Below are 25,371 nucleotides of genomic sequence, written 5' to 3' on the forward strand. Positions count from 1 at the left end.
TCAAAGGGAAACATTACACAAGAAAGAACATTTGTGAAGGCAAAGACCATTATTAAAAATTTCTAAAATATTAAATGAAAGACCAACACACCAAAGAAATACCAGCAAAGAGGCAATAAATAGTATTTACAGGTATCATTCAATGTCTGATCTGATCTATGGATCATTAAAACCAGGTAACTTGAGAGTGCTGTGTTTTGTGAGAGGTTTTCATCACAGTACAAAGCATTTTAGGTCTCAGCTACTACACATTTAAAAGACCTCTCAACAAAGAAATGGAGAAAACTTTAGTAAAACCCAGTATAAAGGATAAAGCACTAGATGATGCTCCCAGGAGGAACGTGCCTAAGCTGATACTTTGTCAGACCATGTCCTTTAGATAAGCCCGCACCAGCCTTCCCAGATGTCCTGCGATCAAAGAGAGCCAGTACAATAGTCACTTAGAGGAGTGCAGAGAGGTTCTCTGGTAACTAATCTAATTGCTGTCTGACATAAAATGCTGAGCTCCTTCAGTGTAGCCCTGTAAGCCAATCTGGAAATTACTCATATACTCAAGAGAAGTAAATAGCACGCAACAACGTAATCATGCAAGATTAAACTATTTATTTGAACTTCAAGCAAAGCAGTCTGCATCCAACATTTCTTTTTAAGATAGAAAGCCTGAGTTCAAGAAGACTTAGAAGACTGATCATACAAAAGAGAGCCATTAGGTATTTCAGCTAATGAAATTTTATTCTGAAAGGGAAACATTTCCATTACTCAGCAGCCCCAGGAGAGCGGACACGGAAGAGAGACTGCTGCAACCCCGTTCCCGATAGATTTCAACCTGACTGGGATCAGTTCTAGTTCCTTTACCAAACCCATAATCTTACCACGTGAAATGTGCTGTGCAGCAAGAAGGCAGTCTGAAGTGAATTAGGTCATGCAATTAGGAGTGGTGACCTTTCCCTGATGAACAGTTTTTAAGCAAGGGAAAAGATTTTTGGAAGCTAAGACACTGCAAAACCCCTCACTTCACTGATTCCACATGCTGCTTTATGCTGTATATAATAAAGCAACACAGACATGTAAATGATAGTCCCGGCTTTCCATAACAAGCTATAATTGGAGTAGTTGACTAGGAAAATGTTTAGATAAATGGTGGGATCATAACCTCTTATGCAAAATGGACAAATAAGTTATAGAAATATCTGGGAGACCCTGAGGCTGTGTAGCTCTACTGCAAACCATAGGCACAGTGAAACCCGACAGTAAATCACTAAATCTTATCTCAGATATTACAATATTGTTGTTGTTTTGGGGGGCTTTTGCCCGTTTTTGCTGACAGATGGGAAAATACTGGCTGACTGTGACCAAGATTTAATTTACCTCCAATTTCCTTCCTATTTCTACAGCACATTCCTAAAAAGCATATAGTATTTTATTCCCAGTGCTTAGATGAAATACTAGCAAATAAACACACTTCTTCAGCACATACTATAAAAATAGCACTGTAATACTTTTTGGTACTCATAAGAATTCCATTATATTATAAAATTTTCTTAATAATATTTCTAAATTATCATCTATAAATGTGTGCATACATTGATATACAGATAGCTTCTTGAATACTTATCAACTATGCATGCACCCAGTAAAATCCCTGTATGTCCATATACAGAGAGACAGAAATGTAAAACTGCACCAGAACAGCATCATCTATTAACTAAGCGGGATAGTAAAGTGGCAAAGGTACCTTTGAAGATGGGGAAACCTTTCTTCAAGGCGTCTTCTCTCTCTTTATCTGTCTACCAGCTGCATTTAAAAATCAAAATGATAGAGCTGCATGAAGAAATGACGCCTGAGACGCAAACTTCAGTTTCAACTCTTAAAAAAGTATGTCCACTTGTTTCGAGGAATTCAAAGCCAAGCTTTCTAGCATCAAGCCTTAATTATCCCAACTCTATAAAGTTTTTTGACTGGAAATGAACATCTTTCTTCACTATCTCTTTTCTTTTTGAATCTTGATAAAAATATCAAGATAGCAGACGACTGACAAGTAGTAATGATTGAACAGACACGACTTTGTTACTTTCTGGCATAGCAATAAGCAAAGTTGTATCCATCTTTACAAGGGAAAAATATACCTCCTATCAAATACTACATCCATATTCTAATTCTGTGTTCACCCCAGGCAAGGTCCAACTTTTCCACCTACAAAAATGCCTTCACAGCTACTTTAAAGTTTTCATTATTCTCCATGGCTTTTGAGACCCCAAAGTTATGAGGCATAGTAGATGAAATAACCATTGTACCTCCATTACTGCAGTGTAGGGGTGTCTTTGGTAGATGTAGGCCTCCCAGAGGTCCTCAGGACATACCTTGGATAGTTTCTTTGGGAGTCACAGAAAGACTCCCCCTGCCTAGTTAGATGAATTGGCAATTTGGGGTCCCTAGGTTCTTCCACATGTCCACCATTTTGGACTATGACTCTTAATAATAAGAGTCATTTTCTTCCACAAGGAGTAGGGAAAGCAGAACAGCATGACTATACATCCCCCTTAAATAAGATTCATCGACACAGCATGACATCTGCTGTAGTCCTTTCCCCCTTTTAGATACAAAGGCTTGTGCTGCAGCATTGCCGGTAACATCACATCCAAGCAGTGGGCACAAGATAAAATGCACAGGGGTTCTTCAGTAGCCCCTGGCAAAGATAAAGTCCTCAAGTCTGCTGACAGAATTGGTCAGACATTGATCCACTGGTGGCATTAGTTTCAGGCATTGTTCAGCAATATGACAGATGCTAATTTGATCTAACATTTAAGGAAACCTGGGATCAAACAATCCCAGACTTTAAGACAGGCATTTATAATGCCTTATTTACTTACTCACAGATGTGGGAGTTTTCAGTATATTTCCTTTTGACACAAAACTGAACATGTGTCCTCATACTTAGAGTTGTACTTTCCTCACTTGCTGCTTTAAAGGAATAGTTCTGTTACTTTCTTTTAACACTTCAGTTATTTCTGGGGTACATTTTTCTAAATCTGACAGTTCTTATTTAAAAAAAAATATATATCTTCCTAGGTTTAATCAAATATGTGCATTTATCCTTGTATAAAATGAGGACTGCCTTAAAAAGTACCTGACACCAACCAAAAGTATCCTTCCTCTGCGTGTCCATTTTCCCATTTCCCATGACGCAGAACTACAAAGCATTAGCAATATTCATCTCATGTCCAGTATATTGATACAAAATGACCCTGTAATCTTCCTCTCAGCTCTGCTCTCATATTACAAAAACACTTTACCATGCTTCATGTTCATTACTTAGCAACTGCTCCTTGCTTCTAAGAACCACATCCTGGCACATCTTAAAACTGGACACAGAACAGGGATTGACGGAAGTTATGACAGCATTTTATAAAATCGTAAGTGCCGTGAAAAATATTCACAGGGAACAAGAGCCTTCTGTCTCTTCTGATTCAAGAATTAGCAAGCACTCAATGAAATCAACATTGCAGGTCTAGAGCAAGCAAAGGAGATTGTTCTCTGAAGAACATAAAGTTAAACTGAAGAATTTTGTATGGCCAGATGTTGTACTGCCAAAATTTTAAATGCAAAAAAAAAGGCAGGATAAATTCCATATTTGGGGATGTGAAGGCAGTTCTACAAAAGACTATTAAATACAAGCTGAGGAAATCCTAAGTTGCAATTGCTAGAGGCTAGGAGACTACACTGGGGAAGTATCTCAGATGCTTGTCTATTTCTTGTACTCCTCTATTGGCATGTGCTATATCACACTATCGGAAAGAGGATCTGATGTCAGAGGGAACTTCATTCTGGCCTGATACAGCCAGTTTTACATTATTAAATAATTTACATTTATTTTGATCACATCAAAGCTAGTCTAATATGACTGAAAATAGAATTAAACCCTTCATGTCATCATAAGCTCCCTTTCTGAGCACAAAGGGAAAGTATAAGGACTAAAAAATTCTATGAGCTGCCATCACGACTCAGTTTGTTGTAATCATCATGAGGAGAGTCTAATTTGATAATTTTATACAAAGGGAAAATAGAGATTCTTTTTACAGTGACAAACATTATCATTCATTAGTGAACAAAACTCCATCTAAACCTAAATTTATTTAGATTACAGACAAACCACTCAGACGTGTCAGTTGAATGGGAGACATTCATTAATACGGAAATAACAAGTAGAGTACTCACTAATACAGTAACATGGATGCATATGTGCACAGGGAATATCTAAGCATATTACTAGTATATTTGTGTTTACTGGCAGAGTGTGTACCTGTGTATTTCCAGGCTGATGAGCTGTTACACACGCATGCACATCAACGCAGAAGAAATGCTACTGAAGCTTGCACACCTGCTTTCCCAATCAAACCAAATAATCTGGAAGTGGCCCGATTTTCACATAAATTGCATTGCTTTGTTGAAGCTGTGTCTCAGTCCAGACTAAGCAGTACCCCAAAAGGCATGCACATAGCCTCCTGCTGGTGGTCATATGAATCTCCTCCTCCCAAGGAAGCATGACAGATACAACGAATTTTTTGCCATTCACCTTACAAAAGCGTTGTCCTCAGGCTGAGCTACAGAAGAATATGATTAAATGATATGTCACTGAAAGAAAGGCTACGTCCATTTTCTACCACAGTAATATTTTCTAAAACCACAGATTTTTTTATCATTTCAGAGTGCACTGGGTTTTTCCTGGTGAGTAAAGATGTGCTTACTGAATTTAGAACATAGTTTCTCTCAGTCTGAACTGCAGATTCCCAAGCTGCATAGCTGTGGTCGGATAACTCCTCCACGGGGCGTTCAGAGTTTCCTGAGTACGGAGGCAAAAAAAGAATTAATCTGATTCTAGTGTTTAACTCATTTGCAGGACTCAGATTTCCTGTTCTGCAAACATAAAGGGTTTGCAAAGAGTGCGTAAGAGCTTCCAAGATGTATAGTTATGTGAGTGCTAAAGATAGGGAGTCCCATTCTTCTCTCTGGCTTAAATTGCCAAAGCTCTGTGGATTTCAGCTGTATTATTACCAATTCAAATGTGTTCCAAGTCAGAGGAAAGTCAAGAACAATGTGTATTTATGAAAAAGGCCAACTCTTGTTTGGCTGAAGTTCATAACCTGAAAAGAACCCAGTAATTCCACTATTCTTCAGCTTAAAAGTTGGCTACATTTTTCACCTCCAGCATCTGTTCTGTGGTGCAAGGCATTAGTAGCATGGAGGTGGATATATTTACTGATTGTTTTTATTTTAATTTTCAAAGGCACAGGAATGTTTTAATCTGAGATGAAGTTACAGTGTGAAAAAAAATTAAGTCAACCTAGAAATTAAAGTAGCACTTTAAAAGGGAAGGAAAATACCATGGTCAGGTCTATTTGAGGTGATAGCTAGAGAATAAACACGATTGTATATGCCATAAGATTTGCTAAGCTAACTTAGTGGTTAAGAAAGATGCTGAGCTACAGTTTCTGGGAACAAAGGAACACAGCACTGACCTAATTCCTCTCTATTAGCCAATAGTAAAGTTCCATTCACTTTTAGAGAGGAGAATTATGTTAAGCAGTTCTGAAAACTCTCAAAGAAATTTTTGTTTATAAATCTGGCAGGTGTGGTACAAAAGTTGCAGATGTGCACACCTCGTTTCAGGTTGACCTACATGTTTTTAGGAGCAGCACATGCAAGCATGAAAGGACTGTTGGATTTTAATACCCTCAGGGTTACTTGATGTTCTTGTTTCAAGAATGGCTCAAGCTAATGCATTCTGTATTGGCTAGTGAAGGTACATGTAAAAGCAGGAAAAGGATCGTAAGATCATTTCACACTGGCTACCATATAGTTCTCAGGTAGAAGCATGAAATTGTCCCAGCTAGATGAGACTAGGAAGTCCTTCCATTAATGTCATGCATCTTTGATATCACCCCAATTAATCACTCACTCTCTGTGCAAAGCTGCTCACTGCTTTAGACTTGATTGTCTAGGAAGCTCATAGGACACTGTCATCTGCCATTGCAGATTTTCTGAAATTTAAAGTTAGCACTTTGATAGCACATCTGTGATTTGAATCCTGAATTTACACAGTGTTTCATCTGGAAAAATAAAACAACAAAAAAACTACACAAAACTTTCACGTTTGGAAAGACACATTTTCATATGAAATTCTGAGATAAAACCTGATACAAAAAAATAATTTAGCATCTTGTCGATGCTTTTACTTTGTCAATCATTATCCTTTAAGAAATGGAAAAAAATCCCACATATTCACAAAACCTGCACTTACAGGCCAGCTCCAGCTGGAAAACTATGATTCTCCGTTACAAGAGTGAAAGATAGTTTATGCAAAACAAGAACACAAGTAAGTGGGTAAGAGAGGATGAGGAGGGCACAGCTTTGTTAAGTGGCACTACATGAAACTTGGTGCTTATGGTTAGTTCTTCTGCAGGACACTTTTGGTTTGGTTGACTTGGTAAAAGAATTCAAAGGAGACACTCGCACCTGTAATTTCCACATCTAAACTGAACCACCTTTCACTTCCTTCCAGCTATAATTTTTCGTTGTCACTTAACCCAGGATTGATTCAGATCAGTATTGGTCAGCCAGTACGTACTGTGCAAAAGCAGAGGGAGAGATAGTTAGCATTTTAGGAAGACAGGAGGAGGGCTCACTGGAAAGTGCTGCACACACATGCACTAGTTGTGCCAAACGTCTCTGACAACTGTTGCAGCAGCAGCCCACGCCTGGCTGTGCAATTCATTCAGAAACAATGTGGAAGGTGGCCAGCAGCAGCACAGCCATGTTCTTAGCTTATCCTACAATGCTGAGTATGCTGAGGTTTCCAGAGTCACCAGCCCCTGCTCTAGCAGCAAGCAAACCCAATAGTTTAGAAATAGCTGATGCAGATATTTGATTTCATAGAACAGTTTGTTGGGGGTGAGGGATTAAAAAACAGAATTAAAACAAAGCCTGACAGTTTCAACACAGCTCTAAAACTCGTAGCATCCTGCTTTGTTTTCAAAAGGAAAGTTAACTCAGCTGAATAAGGCTGTTATCCACCAATATTATACAAAAAATCAACCAACCATTATCCTAAAGTTTGCTTAGCTAAAATCTGCAGACATTTCAATCATGAGTTAATAAACCACCTGTGGACTTAAGTGTGCCATGTGTATAGGCCATATTTCATATTTTTTAAGTACAGTATTAATTATTTTCATGAATTTTTAAACGGCAAAAAACTAATGAATTTAAACTTTTCCTTAAAAATCTAGATTAGAAAAATATTGGGCAGACTGGAAAGTCTTTCCAGTTTAAGGAACAGGACTTTAGAGAACTGGTATATGATGGAGAAAAAAAGGAAGTAATTTAAAAATAAGAGAAAATGAAGCTGAAAAAGGAGGAGACAGAATGAACTTATTTGGTCAGCTGACTCATACCAGAGCAATTCCTAAAACCTATGCAAAAGCCTGGAAAATAAATAAGATTCTTCTCTGGGACTTTCTTTTCCTTGGTCCTTGGAGAAAAACTGTCCATTTAACTATACAGCAACCAGCTCTCTACTCTTCTTCAGGAACTCTTACGCTTGGCTCTGTTCAGTGGGAAACAGCTTCCTTTTATCTTTCACCTAGATGGTGATTACTCCCTGTATTTAAGCTTCTGCATGATGGAGAGATGAGAAAAAAATCAAAATCACTTTCTGTAATTCCCTTGTCGAGCAAAACACATCGGAGCCTACTGGCACAGTCCTTTTTCAGAATCAGTTCCTTCAGTGTACCCTCTGGATGGCAATTACTGCAGCAGAGTAGGCAAGAAATGGGCTTAGACAACTGCCAGCGCTAATTAAATATTCTTTCGATGTCCACATTTTTCACACGGGTCCTGAGGATGTCTAAATGCATTTGACATACAAAAGAAAAACCCAGAGAAGACACACATCATCAAATACATTTTTAATCCTTATAAATGCATTTGGAATAACAGCAGGATTGAAAACACTTCCTTTGCGAATGCATTTGTTTCAACAGTCTTGATGGGCTGCTAGATATTAAAGGTAGTACATACTCTCTGCAGGAACCCACCTTTGCCTGAACTGTCACTTTATGCAACCTTACAGCAGACTAGAACTGGAAATAAAAGATGGTAGAGAGAACCCCAAAATATCTGTGAAGGTATAAACTGATTGCACAGTTCATCTTCAGGCTGACTCAAGCTCCGATGCTCAAATTTATTTAGACAGCAGACTTCTATTGATTTTTCAGGTGATTTAGGGTCCTCGGTATCACTAAAAGCTTACATATAAACTAGATTAAGAAGTGTCCTCATGAATGTGTAATTCTGGGTGAAGGACTACCGCAAATCCCAAGAATAGATGTGGCTACAGATTTTATTAGAACATTGATACATTTTTCATGTGTACTATGCTTCCTTGCCTACTTGTCTGAGCCAACTCCCATATTACGGAGATTCTCCTTATTAATTTTCCATATTCTGTCTATAACATTTTTCCAGAAAATGCAGGAAAGGAGCATATGGAAAAACCCAAACTGATATATCTAACATACACACAAACATTGTCTTTCCTGTGTCACATTTGTGTAGTCCCTAGCAAAAAGAGACAAGCAAATCAATAATTCCTGTAAGATTATCCAGGGACATATCAGTTGTGCCATTCTTAGCAGGAAAACAAACCCACCTGGACTCTATGAGCCTGTACAAGCAGGCACTCCGTACATACAAACAAATTCTCCTCCATAAATTAAATTCTTAATAAGCACTTCTGACAATGATGGACAACTTAGATGAACTTTATTGGATGTAGGACAATGGCAGTAATCAATGCTTCTGCTTCAGGTACCTGTGAGAGAGACATGCTAAAGAGGCAAGGTGACAACACGCACGTGTACAAGAGCCTCACCCAACTCTCATGTAGGTGGGAGGTTGTGTGGGTCCCTGTCCCACAAAGTGGACAGCTGTTCATGGGACCACGAGACTTCATCTCCCAGCTGCCACCACTATCTCTGCAGGCATAATACTGCTGCTCCTCTCTCTCAGCCAAATCCTCTCCTGACTACTTCAAACCAGAACAAAAAGAGAGGTCCAAACATGTTTAAGGGTTAGGGATTTTTTCCCTTTGCGGGTATATGGGATGTATTAGCCTCAACAGAACAAGTTTTCCAGTAGTGATGGGACTTGGAGCATTAATCCACCAGAGTTTAAGTTTCTTCCAGAGGCAGCACCATGAAACAAAATCAGCCAAAATGGTGTCCAAATGTCATAAAAAAAGAGGGAGGCAGCTGTATTTAAGCATCGATAAAATGAGTATATTTTACTCAAGCATCCACAAGATGCTGCTAGCCAACATGGGTGGGGGTTCAGTTCTGCTTTTTGTTTTCCAAAGAAGATTCCTGGATTTCTATGAGAAAAATTATATTGTGTTATAATTGAGAAAGAACCAGTCTTTCCGAGCAAGACTTCTCTCCAGGAAAACATCACAGATGATACCGACACTTCAGCAGACTTTCTCTCTCTCTCTCTCTACTGAAGAAGGCCAGCACAAGCAAAAGTTGGCCGACGCCTCTTTCACCTTTATTCAAAAGCATCCGCAACTGGACTGAGATTTTTAACATCCACAGAACATAGCCTACAGTCTGTCTTCTCCCAGGCCTCTACATGGGGCAGTTTCCCTACACTGCAATGCAGAATAAAAGACAGAGGACACTGACACTATTTTTTAAATGTATGTCAAGCAAAAGGTTTAGGGAATTTCTTAAGACTTACTCCTTTTATTTCATTTGAGAGCCACCATTCACTACTAATTAAAGCATCTCTTGAAATAAAACTGCTCTGGATAAACTTCCAGAAGTGGAGGTTAAATTTTCATTCTGCCTCTTTCTTCAAACCTCTTCTGAGCCCTCATTGTTAATTCAGACACTGGCAGGTAATGCTGTCTTTCAGTCCTGTTACACAACTTGGCTTCCAACATGTGCAAGAACTAACATGTTTCTTCTGATAGATTTGCTTTCCCAGGCTCCTGCCTTCTCAGAAATGTGAGGTACTTTTGTGTGGAGTCATCTCAATTTCCTTTGAAACCCCATTTTCCTAAATACTTAAGATTTTTTTCGGAGATAAGAAAAGTCAGTTGTATATTTATCTTGAACTGTCAAACACACTAAAAAAGAGTCTATCTGGGATTCCAGGTACCGTGGCTAAATAATAAAAATACAGCCAGTCTTATGCAAACAAATGTGTACACACCAGCCGCCTCAAAATCTCGCAGGGCAGAAAACTAGTCCTGCCACAGATTCCCCAGAAAAAAACCGACCAAGGGTTGGTACAGCCCTTCTCACTCTGAAAATATCAGGCTTTGCTTTTAGTCCCTAAAATATTAGACAATCCAAACCACAGTGTTTTTAGTCACCATCTTTTTTGGTGTTTCCACACATACAAGGTACTGAAACTGTTCATTGTTCTGAATCATGACAACACCAAACATAGATTTACCTTTCAATCCTATCTTTAAGTCACTAATTTAAATCTACAGCTTTACAGATTTATATGGATTTATATTTTATATAGATTTTTTATAGATTTACTCCTCCCTAGAAATAGCTATTTGATATCAATCAGTAGGACAAAATATATCTCCTGTCTTTGGTTTCTTTTTCACAGCTTGACTAATGCATCAAATTGCCTATATTTTAAAAAGGACCTGCTGTATATCTGAGAAATAAAATGGCACAATTCTTAGTAGAAGTTCACATTCTTCAGCTTGCCATCTTTTACCCTTTTGAAAAAACCCACATTTTTTATCACCATGTGTCAATAAAAACTAAAAGCCAATAAAACAGCCCAGCTTATATTGTGGGGCACTGTTAAACAGAAATACATAGATGACATCCAATTTCTTTCAGGCACAGTGACTGTAATTCAGTAGAAGGCAAAAGAATCTTATTTACCAGCAATGATTTTTTTTTTCTTGTCAAAAAAACCCAAAATTATGCTTGATATTGTTGAAAAACAAAGGTTTAAGCTGCCAGCATTCCTTTAAATGAGAATCTTTAAATATGGTGACTGTTTATTACTTAATTTTTCTCTTTTTTTTTTTAATGACCTGTTTGTTTTTACTATTTGAGATTCTAGGACAGCATCATTTCTACAAAGACTAAATCAGGCAATATTAAGAGCTTTTTGTGATTCTTGGGCAAGGCATTTTTAAAGTGCAAAGCAACAGCCATTTTTGCTGGCGGACACAGTCTAGAACCCAAAGACAAATTATTATGCCATCAGAAAGGCAACAGTTGGACCACACAGTGGTCATTTACTGTCTCCCCATCAGTCACTTTGCTTGGGAACAAAGGATAATTCCAGGACCAGAGTAAATGAGCTCACTGCACTTAGCTATGGCTTCTGCTGCCCCTCTGAACAGATGCCAGTCACGTTCAGACAACCCTTAGAAACTTGCTTTTAGAAACTTTTATAATTCTTTCAGCAACCTGCCGAAAAGACTTCCATTTACGTCCTCAAAATAATTAAACAAACCAAGGAGAAGCAAAACCAAGGCAGATTAACCAAATTTTCCTTATGCTCAGTCAGTCACTCCTTCAAGAAGCCCACAAGACACATCAGAAAAAAGTAACTTTTCCAAAGCAAATGAACCAAATGAAGACAACTCTGAGGTTGAAAAAAGGCAACTCTTTCACCCAGCAGGTAGCATAAAGGCATTTCCAATGCTCTTCCACTCTGGTGCCCTCTATCTTACAATCCTCTCCAGAGAGAAGGGCAGAGAGAGAGAGTATAAGAGTAGAGACCCTTACATGAGACACAGTTCTCAAGAATACAGACAAACCATAGGATGAATAAGGCACCGGAGCCAAAGGATGAAAAAAATCATTGGAATAAGCAATCCAAAACCTTAAGAAAAACACGAGCAAAACAAACCCTTGGAAATTTAACCCAGCAGCTCAAATAATCCTGCAATAGCTTGGTTGTTCTTACCTTTGCCATCTGCGCCTGCACGCCATTTGCTTTGAGAGATGCTACTGCTTTCTGTGCTGCTGCTGGACTGTCAAAATCTACAAAACCATAACCTGAAAAATAAATGGACAAATAGAAATCTTCAGTATCATCCATGCGTATGTGAACAGATAAAGATTTTATTTTTAAAAAGAAGGAAACCCTTTCCATTCTCTCATACTGTCTCCTAGTCTTCCAGTAGCACTGTCACCACACCTCTATTTTGCACATCTTTTTTTCCTGAACCTAGTGAGGTTTAAGGGAATGCAATTACCCGAAGCTTCAAAGTGCAGAAAGGTATGCAGCAGAGGAGGAGAGAAGGCTGGATCTGTCCTAACAGATAAATGGTCCTTGGCAGCAGATGAACACACACACTCATGGGCTCTCTGGTGCTCTGGAGTTCTGCCCCATCTCTTCCATAAGAAGAAGCAGCAGTATGGCCCTTCCTGGGATACAAAGCTAGAGCTTTCAATGGCTCATTTCATGAGAAAATAAAGCCCTTATCCTGTCCCTTGAACATATACAAGGATTAAGCTTCAGAAGAGGAGGGCAGCAAGTCTCTGAGGCAGGCTGGGGCCATCTGTGCAGGGACAGGGAGAGCAGCTTTCTAGCAGATGGGACCAATTCAGGGAGAAATTGCAATGTGTGCTCTACAAGCAACTGCTAGATAGCTCTAGAGGATGGTAAGACAGTAAAGTCACAGCTTTGGTTAAACCACATCCCTTTCATCTCACCACTCTCTCTGCTGGAACAAGGGGCAGATCCCTGCCAGGAACTGCTTCAGGGTATCATCTGAACAGCAGCTTAGTGGGGTTAGATCTGAGGGATTGATAAGGGATAATCATCTGCTTTTAAGTGGCTTTCTTACTTCCAATATTTGCATTAGTTTAGTATATTAATCAGCCAGTCACTTCCTATCTTTTCTTCCCTCCATTTTTTCTTCCTTTAACCAGTAAGACTGATATTCGAGCAACACCAGTGCTATTAAGCTGGATAGCAACAACTCTTAAAGTATTTTTATCTTCCTAAAGACTTAAAGTAGGGCTAGGAAGACAAGGAATACACTTTTCACAACTTGTAGAGCACTGAGCCACCTCTCATTTTCAACAGCATTCAAATGTCTTGCTCATAAAGATTTCAACTGAATTAGGAAGATTTAAAAATCTCACCAAGCACTTATTTAGGCAGCTGCATATATTTCACAATCCATACAGGGAACCCCCCAACCTACATCTTAATAAGCAATTACAGTGCAGGTAGGCATGTGCTGCCCAGACAAGCTGTGGCCAGGGGCCACATCTTTGGCATCTCCCTGGGAAACCATATGGATGAAACTGAACGCCTGAAAGCTTTAATAATATTAGCACAAGCATATTTATAGCATAGCAGCTTCGTTGCAGACATCTCCATTTACTAGGTCAACACACATCATACAGAAGGCAACCACAGCTATGATTTCCTGCTGTATCAATATGTATTTCTTTCCCCAGCTTTTCTTCCTACTCCTGGGAGGCCTTATTGCCTTCCTCTCCACACCAAATCTAGGCAATAAGAGTTTGTGCTTGTGATCGCCTTGCACTTCGAGTTACAAACATGTCTTTATTATCACTTTGATAGGCATGCAGGGGTTAGTCGAATGATGAAAGAATTTTGTGTACATGGATGTTTTTTGTTTTCTTGGCTTAAATCTCATTCACCAAGTTTTAAGAAAATGAAATGAAAGAAGAAAAAAGAAACAGAAAAAATTATTAAAGAAACTGCTGACTTCAAGAGTGTGAAGAGCACTATTTTGGTAGTCAATTCAAGATCTCAGTCTTTCTGTTCTTTTCTTCCTTCAGTTTTCTGTTTTGTTTTGGTGTTTGTTTGTTGTTGGTTTTTTGGTGGGTTTTGTTTTTGTTTGGTTTTTTTTTTGGTTGGTTGGTTGTTTTTTTGTTGTTCTTGTTTGGGGAGAATTTTTTGGCAGGGCATTATGACAAATGGAAGGAAATCCTAGGACAACTCTACACCAGGACAGCAGATCTAATAAACACCACCATGAAGAAGCACATCAGAGTTTGGTCAACTTTGGGATATGAAGGGTGTTTTACCTGCTCAGATTCCCCCATCAGAGTTTCCCTTTTTACTGCTACCGAGACTGCCATTTTTAAATCAACTTGTTTTACATCGCATTTCCCACTGCAGTGTTATCCAAGCTCTCTCCTCCCTGCAGAGCAGCAGTAAAGCTGATGGCACTTTGAACCAAAACCCATGCTACAAGAGAGAGTAAGAGTCCTCTCTGTATTTCTCCCATGCCTTTGCCCTTTGGGAGAGCAGCTTCTGGGGGGAAGACAGAGATACAATTAGATGCAGCTTCCATCTTCATAGTTGAGAGATCCTGACAAGAAGCCTGAGCTGCCAAGTGGGAAATCTAAAATGCCTTGAGAAGTCAGGGGATGGCCTGGATCAAACATAGAGCAAATTACTTTTCAGGATAGTGAGATTCTCTTCTCAGGAGGCTATATTTGTTTTTATTTTTCACCACTTCTATGCCCAACAACTCTGAGGTGAAAATGCAAAAGTAAGTTTTAGTACTGGCGTTAAAAACAGATAATAGAGTTAGATTTTTATATTTAGCATCAGTGTACAGTGCAGGCTTCATGTATGAACTAACAGAAAGGAAATTATTTTTAATATGACCTTTTAGACAGCACAGTAAGTATTCACATCTCAGTTAGTGTTGCTTGTAAATATAAAACAGAATTGCAACTGGAATTGCATTATAGATATCAGGTATATATAACATAGTAAATTATTGAAGATTAACATCAGTCCAGAATTTCTAAATCCATGAATGTCCTCTAAACATTTTTTCAGTGGGCACAGGGGGCTATATAACCATACCAGAGATCCAATAGAATCTTGAGACAAAAACCCCGTATCTTTAGCTGCCCATTATGCATTCTAGTATTACTACTCGTAATCTCACTGCAAAGCTGCTCTTTTTCCTTCCCTTAAGCTCATTTCCATTCCAAGTAACTTTTTCTGGCCCTCCCCCCTCCTGACACATCACCACACACAGAACATCAGGACAAAATCACTCCATGGCTGAAAACCCGTCCAAAGAACATCAATCTGCTGCAAGAGAAGCCAAGTTCCCAGGCTGTTTCAGCGTTCAAGTATCCTTACAAGAACCCTGCAATGCTATATAACAGAAAACGAGGCATGCTGCCTTTTTGTACAGTTTCCTTTCTTCCACGTAGATGTTTATAGCCTATGCTGGTGACCTACACTAACACATTTCATTTGTTTATAATCTCACTCCATTTTTTGGGTCTCAGGCACTAATAAAGTAGTGCTAGTTTTTCTGTTTGGGTTTTGGGGTTTTTGTTTGTTCGGGGTTTTTTTGTTTTCTTTCATATAGTTGTCCGGGTAGATCAAGTTTAGTCCCCACAAAATCTAAAGCTGGGTCTTGGAACATCCCCTCCAGCGTTTCCCATAGTGTAAATGAACCACAAAACTCTGTGTGCACTGAGAGTCCTTCCCTCTTGCCCAGGCTATGGCTGGGGTGGGTGTAGGCTGTGCTCCCCGCCAGTAGAACTGGGCTGCTGTGGCTGCTCCTGGCAGGTGCAGTGTGGCTCATTTTGGCTGCTCCAGAATCCATGCCTACCCAGACAACTGTTCCCTGGCTCTTCCTGTGAAAAGGTAAGAAAATAGTTGGAATCATCCCCCAGGAGGAATTCAGATCAGAGTCTGCCAATCAGACACTGTTCCTCTAAGAAAACATCTAAATTTCTTTTCCTCCTTCAAAAACAAGTGCAAGCCCCACCAGCCCCTCCCTCTGCTAGCCTCAAATTCCACAGCCGTTTTTCTCCCGCCCCCCACCCCTGCATTTTTGTTGTGTGTTCAATGCCTTTTAAACATTCTGGTCAATGGATACTACATTTTTTCCCTCCAGTTTTTATGCAGAACACCATGAAAAACAAACTTGGTTTCTAAACTGGGACCTTCAGACTCTGCTCACAAGAATCCATCACCACCACAGGAAACCAAAACCAAAACTATTTCCCCTTTTTTTTCCTGAAGCATCCTTCCATTTTCCTTTAAGAACTCCAAACACAAATAGGGGAAACTGTGTTATCCTCTGCTGCTTCGAGAGGTGGGAATTGAACTTATCACTAATGTGAGCCCCTCAGCTCAAGTGTACTTACACCGAGGGTGACTTCAGCATTCCAAAGTATAACTAGTATTCCAGGATCCCGAGTGGTTTTTTTTTGTAAAATGACATATTACTAGTTCGTACATGCAAGCACACGCTCAAAGAAACCCAGGACAAGACTATCTAGATTTATTGTTAAACCTTTCCTTTTAGAAATACAATGCCTGTAATTTTGTATTGGCCTGATGCCATTAGAGCTAAATAATTAAATTTAAGGAATAAAAGCAGTGGGTTTTTTACCTCTGGGGGAAAGAAAACAGCTAAGTATCAGCAAACTCCAGTTTATAGCTAGCTGCAATAAGTGCTACCTAAATACAATGGCAAACACTAAACATCTCCATCTCCTATAACCTAAACGGCTGCGGGCCTCCTGGTCTCAGTTTCTCAGTTCCATAATTAAGCTTGGCAGCAGGTTCAAATGATTTAAAACTGAATGTCACTATTTCCTCAACAAATCCCTCATCCTTGTTTTTTCTTACTTGTCAGGAGAAGACCAGCAGAACAGCAATTAGTGGTAAGCAGTGCAGTGAAAAAGAACCAAGTATACACTAATTAGGTCACTCGCCAAACACGTTCATTTCATTGGCAGATTTAATCAATGTTTTCCTGAAATGTCTTAAATCTCCTATGCTAATTTAAAGTTTTGTTATTGTTGTTACTTTAAACACAGATGGGATGCCTGGAGATTTTCAATTGCTTTCCGCAAATCCATTTCAAAATAACAACCCCTCATATAGTATATCACCAAAATTTCGGCACAGGTTTTAGGAAATGGTCTCTAATTTTATGCCAACATTTTTGTGCCTGCAAATACCTATGGGTGCCATTTTGTGGATTTAAGTAATTGCAGGTGTGTAGAGCTCTTAGATGTCAAACTCTGAATTGCCCTGACTGATCAGGTACTTAGGGGTAATGCCAAATAATTTAAGGGACTGCCTGCCACTTGTGGTTCCCACAATTATCGTGAAATGCTAGATGGTGGCATATAGCAAAGGCAAGCTCCCACACGGGCTTTATACTTCACCCCTCAGGAGCAACACTAGTGTAGTGACAGAAAGGAGGGCCTTGCTGCCTCTTTGGAGAATTGAGGCAGCTCTTCCACCGCTGCTGAAAGCGGCATTAGTTACCCAAAGTGAACAGAAAGAGAGGTTTCAGGGTATCCTGGAAGCTTGGTCCCCTAATTTGTACTTACAGCTAGCACACCAAGGCACTTATTTTGGATGGAAGACACTTCCTCAGCAGTCATCATTGCTGACGCCATCAGAAAGGGAGCTGTCACGGCTGCTGAACTAATCCGCGCCCACACCAGCCTGCTCTGCCCTCCTTCCTGTCCTGACCACATGCCCTGAGGTCCCCACAGCAGCTCCCTCCTTCCTGCTGCTCCCGGAACCAGCTTGCCCACAGCCCCACAGCCACCAACAGGAGTGAAAGGGCAACATACAGCCAAGCCACAACTCTGCACCCACCTGATGACCCAGGTCAAAATAAAATAAAATAAAAAACAAAGAGCAGAAGAAGTGTGGTTTCCCAGAAGTAAGAAGTGGAGCACCTTGGCATGCTGCTGAGCTGGAGCTCTGCAAAGACAGTAACCTCCAGAGGGGGACTGAAAAAAGAGAACCCATAACAAAGGAGGGAAGATAACCTGGGAATGATGAGCTCTCAGCTTTACCCTGACATAGGGCCAAACATCACATCTGACCTCTGACCAAGTGCTGCTTTAAATCACTTGAATTCAAGTCAACTAGTACCCTCTGTTTTCCAGGTTCCCCCGCAGACACACAAACACAGACAGGAGACCTGACCCATTCAGCCAGGAGACTGGCATGGAGTCTGTGAATTAGTTCTAGTAGCGTGTGTGGGTAACCTATCTTGGTATATATAAAAAAGCACCTAAATATACTGATGGGGAGCTCACACATACTGAGGAGCTCTTCTGGTTCCACTGATATCAACAAACTCACTTCATCAAAAGTGTTAGCGCTTTGTTTCTTTAAGTTAACACCTTTGCATCCTGCCTGACAGATGGAAAAGGCCAACTGATGGCTGTCCCACACTACCTTCAGTCCTGCCAGTCCTCCTCTACTAGGGACTATTGTGGGAATTCAAGAGAAGCTACAGAAAAGGAGGGACTCCAGCTCTGACATCTTTCCATCTTAAAGAGTTTGACTTTGTCACAATGACTCCTTTCATCAGCAAGATTTGTGTAAATTTTGAGTAATATTACATAATAGTGGAGGTATTTCTTTTTAAAGATAAACCCAAATTTGCTTATGTATAATTACGAGAATTCCATTATACATAAATCTTTTTCTAGGTCTGATGTACCAGACCACTTGGAACTCTGCATCTCACCAGGATACAATGCCTTTTTAATGTAAGTTTCCTGTCCTGGTTTCTGACAATCTAGAATTTAATGTCAGATCTGAAATCCAGAACAGACAAGACAGAGCATATCAGAGAGATTGGGTCTTCAAGAGGTGTAGGGGTTGTTTGAACAAAAAGGAGTTATTTTAAGTAAGTGCTTTCTTTTTTTCATCAATGCATCTGTTAATGTTGCTCAGAGATTGGAAATTGAAAACCACGCCCAAAAGGAGATGTGGTGAGGGAGAGGAATACCAGCCTAGGGAGGTGGTAGCAGTCAAAATTACTTGCTGAAAACCCATGAAATAAAATATATTAATCACAAACAGCTTACTTTAACTTTATGCTGTCATCTCCATACATATCTGTTTATGCATACCAGCATAAAGTTTTTACACAAACACTAGTAAATACATACAGCTAAGCAAATATATACTAATCAGTGAGATGTGTCTCCTTCATGTGTAGATAATACCACTTGGATTTCATGAAAACCTCAGTTAATTTGAGTTGTAAAGTTTTTCCTAGCATTTATTTAGCGTGTCTCTTAAAAGACAGTATTCATTCTGACTATCAGGTAGTCCACAAAAAAAGTGATTATCCAGTAATTTACTATGCAATCTTCAGACATTGTTTTATTCTCAGATAAAGAATCAAATTAAAGTCTTTCAAGCCTTGCAAAATTAGAGTTAGCAAGCAAAGAGGTTGAATCACCCTTGAACACAAAATTACTGAAAACAGCCTTTTATTTCATTGTTCAAATTGTGTTAAAATATTCCTACAGCTCCAAATGCTCAGAGTAATAATAAAACAGTCTACACTACTACCATTTTTAAAACCCTACTGTATAAAAATGTTCTTGGTGACTAGAAAGCGGTGAATCATCATCTTTTAATTAAAACAGCTAATATATAGTTACCAAAATAATTGGAAATGGAGAGTCTTAAATGCAAGAAAGAAAAGATAGTCCCTTCATTTCAGATCACTCCCCAGAGACGCACCTACATGGTTAAGTATGCATATATATCTGACTTTTTGTTGTTTGCTTTAGCTTGATATGGAAATACAGCACAAAACTGTCACTTTGATTATGTTCCTGCAGTGATTTCTTTTACCTCTTGCATTATTTGAATCCCCTTTTTAACAAAAGGGAGAAAAACAACACCGTAGGTAACTAATGAACAATTTTTAGACAACTGTTTGCAAACACATTCTTAATTTGAACATTTAATTACTTTGATTTAAACAGAGTGTATATGACTACAGGTTATTATTAACTGCATGAGTATTTAATGATAATATTTCCGTGTAAAACTGAAGTATGGAACATGTAATGGTATTTTTATGTATTTTAAAACATTACTAAATTTAAACCTTTTTGCAATCTCCAACAGGTAAAGGTAATAGTACAAAGAAATTCACAAAACTTTGGTATGTGGGAAAGATGTATTTATATAATAAATAACTATATGCATATGCATATTCATGTTGATTTTTCTGAAAGTTAATGCTTCTAAAAACAGTCTCTGAAAGAACAGAAGCAGACCTCAAAACTGACAAAAGCTCTCTGTGAAATATCGTTGCAATAACAACAGTGAGGGGGAGAGGGATAAGTAGTTACAAATTTAGCAAATATACCTTTCAAGAAAATTATATTGCTCTTGACTACTCTCTCTCAGCATTTACCCTGCATTTCTGGCAACTCAGAATCACAAAGACTGGTAAACTGGAGAAAATTCTAGAAAGAGCACAAACATAGCCATAAAAATCCAAATTTTGCAAATGGCAGAACTCTATTTGTTTATCCCAATATGCCAAGTGTTTGGGGCCTTAAAAGTAAGCCCACATGTGAGTGAATACTCATGGGCAACCCTAAATACAGCACTTTACCAGCACAGAGAGACCTAAGACTTCATGAGGACCTGTCAAAGAATGAAAATGTTGGTGAAAATAAACCAAAAGGGGAGTTGAGAAATATTTCCTGGTATTTCCTAACAGCCTGGACTTGGATTAATTATACAAAGCCAATGATGGAAAAGTCATTGTTCAAGTTACTAAATATGGATTGAATAAAGAAGAGAACATATTGTAAATCTTGCAGTGGCAGAAGGACAAGAGATAAACACAGTTTTCCATCTCCAACTTTTGAAGCGAATCTCACTGCAAGTCCCATTGATTTACTATCAAAATCCAAAATAAAGAGTAACTCTGTTTTTCAATACAGGGATAGCTCACATCTACAATTTCCATATAAACTAATGTATGATTTCACATTATGGTTATTTACTACCATAACATTTTTATCAATATATTAGTTATATAATGTAATCATTAAGATTATTTTCACTAGACTTGTTTACCCTAAGACATTCATTGTGACTCTGCAGCTGAGCTAAATTTCACACTTGAAACAGTGATTGAATAAAGCAGAATGTTCTCCCAAAAAACAAGTACTCCAAGAGCAGTGCTTAGTTACATATTTACATAAAAGGGAGGGAAGGATACAATAGCTGCTTCTTTCCGTAACTGAAGAAATACTCCATTACTCAGAAGTGATGATATTTTGCAATACCCAGAACAAAATACCCAGAACTTCCAGTTTCAGATTTAGATCACCTACTTTGAGATACAGAGTTATGGAATTGATTAATAGCTTCACTGAAAAACTTGAAAGGAACCCTTCCACCCAAGATTGAAAAAGGGTTCACTATTTTTTCATAGTCACTTTTCTCTTTCATTACAGCAACATCCAGATGCCGAAGTTTCAAAATACCACAAGAAAGACTATTTTCTTGGTATTTCCAGCCCGGCAGGAAACACTGACACTCTCATGAGAAAGTCTGCTCTTCTGAGGTTTCATGCTCAGTTATGCAGACTCCAGAGCTTTACTTAGCTCAGATAATGTTTGGGTAAGATATGAAACCAAATCTCTTGAGATTTGTCCATCACTTATTTTAGAGCTGAGAGATTTGAGTGAAAAACCTGGTGTACAGAAGGAGTTTTGAAAAAAATCATTCAGCTATTACCTCTGAAAGTTCCCAGTGCCTGTGTTAGACAACCAATTTTCTCTTCTAAATACTGGACCTCAGTTTACCCAAAGCTAAGCAAGTTATCCTTCAGCTGTTCACCAAAACGACATATAACCTAAGAAACTATGAGACTAACTCCAGTGCTCTCATGGACTAGTTAGAAATGAATGTTAATATTATCATGCATCTTTTAGGCTTGGTATCTGGCATGGCATTCCAGCAGGCATTTATGGACAGGCAAAATAGAGAATCAATGGATGCTTTACTTCCAGTGTACAGTACCTATGAAAGACAGCAATGAAATACAGGAAGGGGGAAAATGAAGTCTCTCAGCAGTCAACTCTTCCAGCATTCATTTTAAACAATGATACTATTCTAGGAGGCAAAGGAGGATGTTCTGTATCACCCAGGCTCTTTGTAAGAAATGAAATATTCCATTCTCTTCCTCCCAGCACTGGATTGCTCAGCAATCTTAACATTAAGTAACCACAAATACTTGCGAGTAGGAAGAAACAATCTGACAAGAGAAGATGCACTTGGTGATCACACTGTGATTACTGTACTTTATTAAAAATAATTTTCTTTTCAATATGTTTTGACAAGAAAATAGAAAGCATCTTGTGCAGGCTTCAGGAAATATTAAAATAACCCTAGGTGATGAACATGTTATTATCCAGTCTGTTCCAGAGGGAGGATGCTCAAGTACTGAAATGGTTTCCATTTCAAATACACATTCATTTTCAAGACACTGCACTTGAAAAATTGGACTGTATATTTGTCATACAGTAAGCAGTGATAAAGAGCTCAGCAATTTATGTTCTTTATGCAAACCACTTGTAATTCAGAAAACAACTAGAGTTTCTAAAAGGCATAAAAGTGATAGCACTTTCCCAAGAAAGTGAAATGTTTTTTTCATGCCAGTTGGCCAATTCTGGCACATCAACCTTTGCTATGATAAACATTTTGGATAACATGCAAAGAGCTCCTATTTCAACCCATCAACACTCATGATGTCTTGGAGCTTTAGGCAGAGATGAGCAATACTTTCTGAATATTTCATAATTCTGATACTAAGAAAAGGATCTTGATACCACCATCACCATAATGCCAAAACACAGATGACCTTTGAGCAAGAGGTCAATATGCTTTCAAGAAATGACTGATGGTCACAACCAGCATTACATCTGTGCAATGGAGGGGAAGCACAGCAGAGATGGGCAGCACAGAGCAGGATAAGCCACACTACACAGGTCAGAACAAAATCTATCTCAAAGACACTGTGTACATTCAGTGCCCAATGATTCCAGACTTACACAGTACAGAATTTAAGTATTCTTACAGTTTTATAGATATATTGCCCAGGGTGTTCTTTTCCTTTTGTGGTTAAATACCAGTCGCACCTTCTGAGCCTTCTGCCATACCATATTTCTCTGTAGCCCAAAGTTCAAAAATAGTATTATTATGGTAGCCAGAAATGGCTATTAGTTTTCTAGGCTGAGACAGGGGAAAAAAAAAAAAAAAAATCACAGAAAACCTCTTTTCAAGATCTCCAATACAGTTTTTCAGATTCAAGATAGGTTCACAGTCTGGGTAAGTGGAAGACACAGATAAAATGTTTGAAATGTTGGCTTGTAATCAAATCTGAATTTCTGAACTACTAGAAGTTACCTATAATTATGAATCACATATCTCTAAAACAAGAAAAAGAATAAACTGAATAATATATTTGAATCTTTAGCAAACATTTTCCTTCCTACTTTGAATTTAAGGTAACTAGTGTCAGCTTGCATTTAACATCACCTGCTGGTACAGTACATGGTGGTCACAGACCACAAAGGTCTAATGAAGATGCTATCCAGAGCCCATACTGAAGCCAGCTGGATGATGACTGTGAGGCATCAGGAGGTCAAACCAGCAGGAGCACAATCCCCTGTGTACAAATGCCAACATATAGGAACTTCTTGCACATTGAAATTCACATCCACAACAAGTTTTTACAGAGCTTGTAGAGTAAAAAGGCAAAATGCAAGAGACATGCTGGGCCTTTCTGGAATGTGGATGATGAAAACTCTACACTAGATGACCACATGGGCTTATACCAGTAAATTACGTAATTCTTCTAATATTACCCTTTTCCTACTGGAATGATCTCAGCTGATAAATCTTTGTACCATATTTGTTGCCCTCACAGTAGTGCCCATTTTTGGCCTCGGCATTTACAAAATCATCTGATACTTTGCTTATACATAAGCTTCCAACTTTCCCTGCACAGTTTCTCCTACTTCCCAAATACATGATTTTACTATTGGATTTGTTCTCTGTTTCTCACAATTCAGTCTTCAGGATCATCTAATTATTTTTCTGTGTAATTGCATAATGCTTCCCAACTTTGTGTAACAAGTAGGTATTGAAAGAGTTTTGGGAGAAATATCATTAATGAAGAAATGAGAAATCTGGTATATGCCTTAGAAGCAGAGGGGAAGGTAGGTGTTGCCAATGATGCTGACTGGTATGTCCAGTCCTATATTCACATTATAAGAATATCAACAAGGAGCTACATCAGTGGTGACTATCTTCAGTAGTTCTTCCTAAATTTTCAGGCATCCTCTGAACATTAAACCATTTTATTTAGGATACCTGGACACCCTTAAGGATTTAACTAAAAAGCAAACTCATTGATATATATTACCAGTGAAAGGCCAAATATACAATGGAAGACAACTTTCACCCCATGAATCCAGTTTAAGGTATGCATTTCATAATAATTTCTCTTACTATTAACAGAAGATAAATGTGAGGATGAGGGATTTTATTTGTTAAAATATTCTTTTTAAAAATGAAAGGGCAATTCAAACAAAATCATATTTTGTTATTAATGAGTGATATTTTGTTATTAAAAATACAATTTTTATAAATTACACAGAAAATTACTGAGAGATGCCCAGGTCTGTAGTATGATCTCAGTTTGCAGAGAGTGGTTGTGCATCAGCTTAGAACATCAAATAAACAAAAAATGAGAGAGGAAGCAGCGAGGAATTTTGCTGGAACATGCAAACCCAGCAAACATATTTTGTCCTCGAAGCCAACATGCAAAAAAAGAGCAAAAAAGTTAAAATGCCCAGAAGGACATTAATACACCATATCAAAGAAATAAAGAGCCAGCAATCTAAAATTATTTTTCAGCCTTTCAAGAAATGGTGCTGAACCTCAGACACTTGCATGTGTAGGTTCTCGGTCAGTTGCTTGGCCCACGTTTGCTACAGCAGGCGAGACAGAACAGTCGAAGGCACTGCAGCGCTCCTCTCACGCAGACACCAAATACATGTTGGTGTTGTCAATGCAGAGATGTGTAAATGTTTTGATACTGAATGTCTGCTTCCTGTCAACAGCAAGAATTAGCCAGACAAATATCCGGCAGGCACGGTTGTGCTTTCTTAAGAGTATAAATGCTCTGCAAAATTTGCAGGCTGCTTGCTTTGTCGCTGGCCTGTTGTTCTCAAAGTCGTTTTTGTGACCAGATGCAAAGGAAAGTAACTTCACACACCTTGACTAGACCCTGAAAGCAGTGAGGTATGTGTGGAGGAAGATGATGAGGTACTAGCTGTCTGAAAAACTTAACAGAGAGTTGTTACTCAGGGCCCATGATCAAAAGGGTGTCCACAAAAAGCAACTCATCTGATTTCCATTACACAGAGGTGGCAGCCTTGGCAGCAGCTTGCTAATCTACCCTTACACCTTCCTAGTATTAATTATACCGTA

General features: G+C 38.7%; 1 protein-coding gene across 8 annotated transcripts in view; it reads right to left on the bottom strand.

The window, feature by feature from the left end:
• RBMS3 (RNA binding motif single stranded interacting protein 3) overlaps positions 1–25,371 on the bottom strand; it is a 766,388-nt gene that overhangs the window by 250,041 nt on the left and 490,976 nt on the right. For all 8 annotated transcript variants that reach the window (XM_050319193.1, XM_050319165.1, XM_050319175.1 and 5 more), the window contains one exon: positions 12,010–12,101. In XM_050319193.1, coding sequence (XP_050175150.1) covers positions 12,010–12,101 — 92 coding nt within the window. The remainder of the gene's footprint in view (positions 1–12,009; positions 12,102–25,371) is intronic.

The sequence above is a fragment of the Myiozetetes cayanensis genome, unplaced genomic scaffold (assembly GCF_022539395.1).
Source record: "Myiozetetes cayanensis isolate MyiCay16 unplaced genomic scaffold, myiCay2020 scf1, whole genome shotgun sequence".
In the NCBI taxonomy this organism is placed as follows: Eukaryota; Metazoa; Chordata; class Aves; order Passeriformes; family Tyrannidae; genus Myiozetetes; species Myiozetetes cayanensis.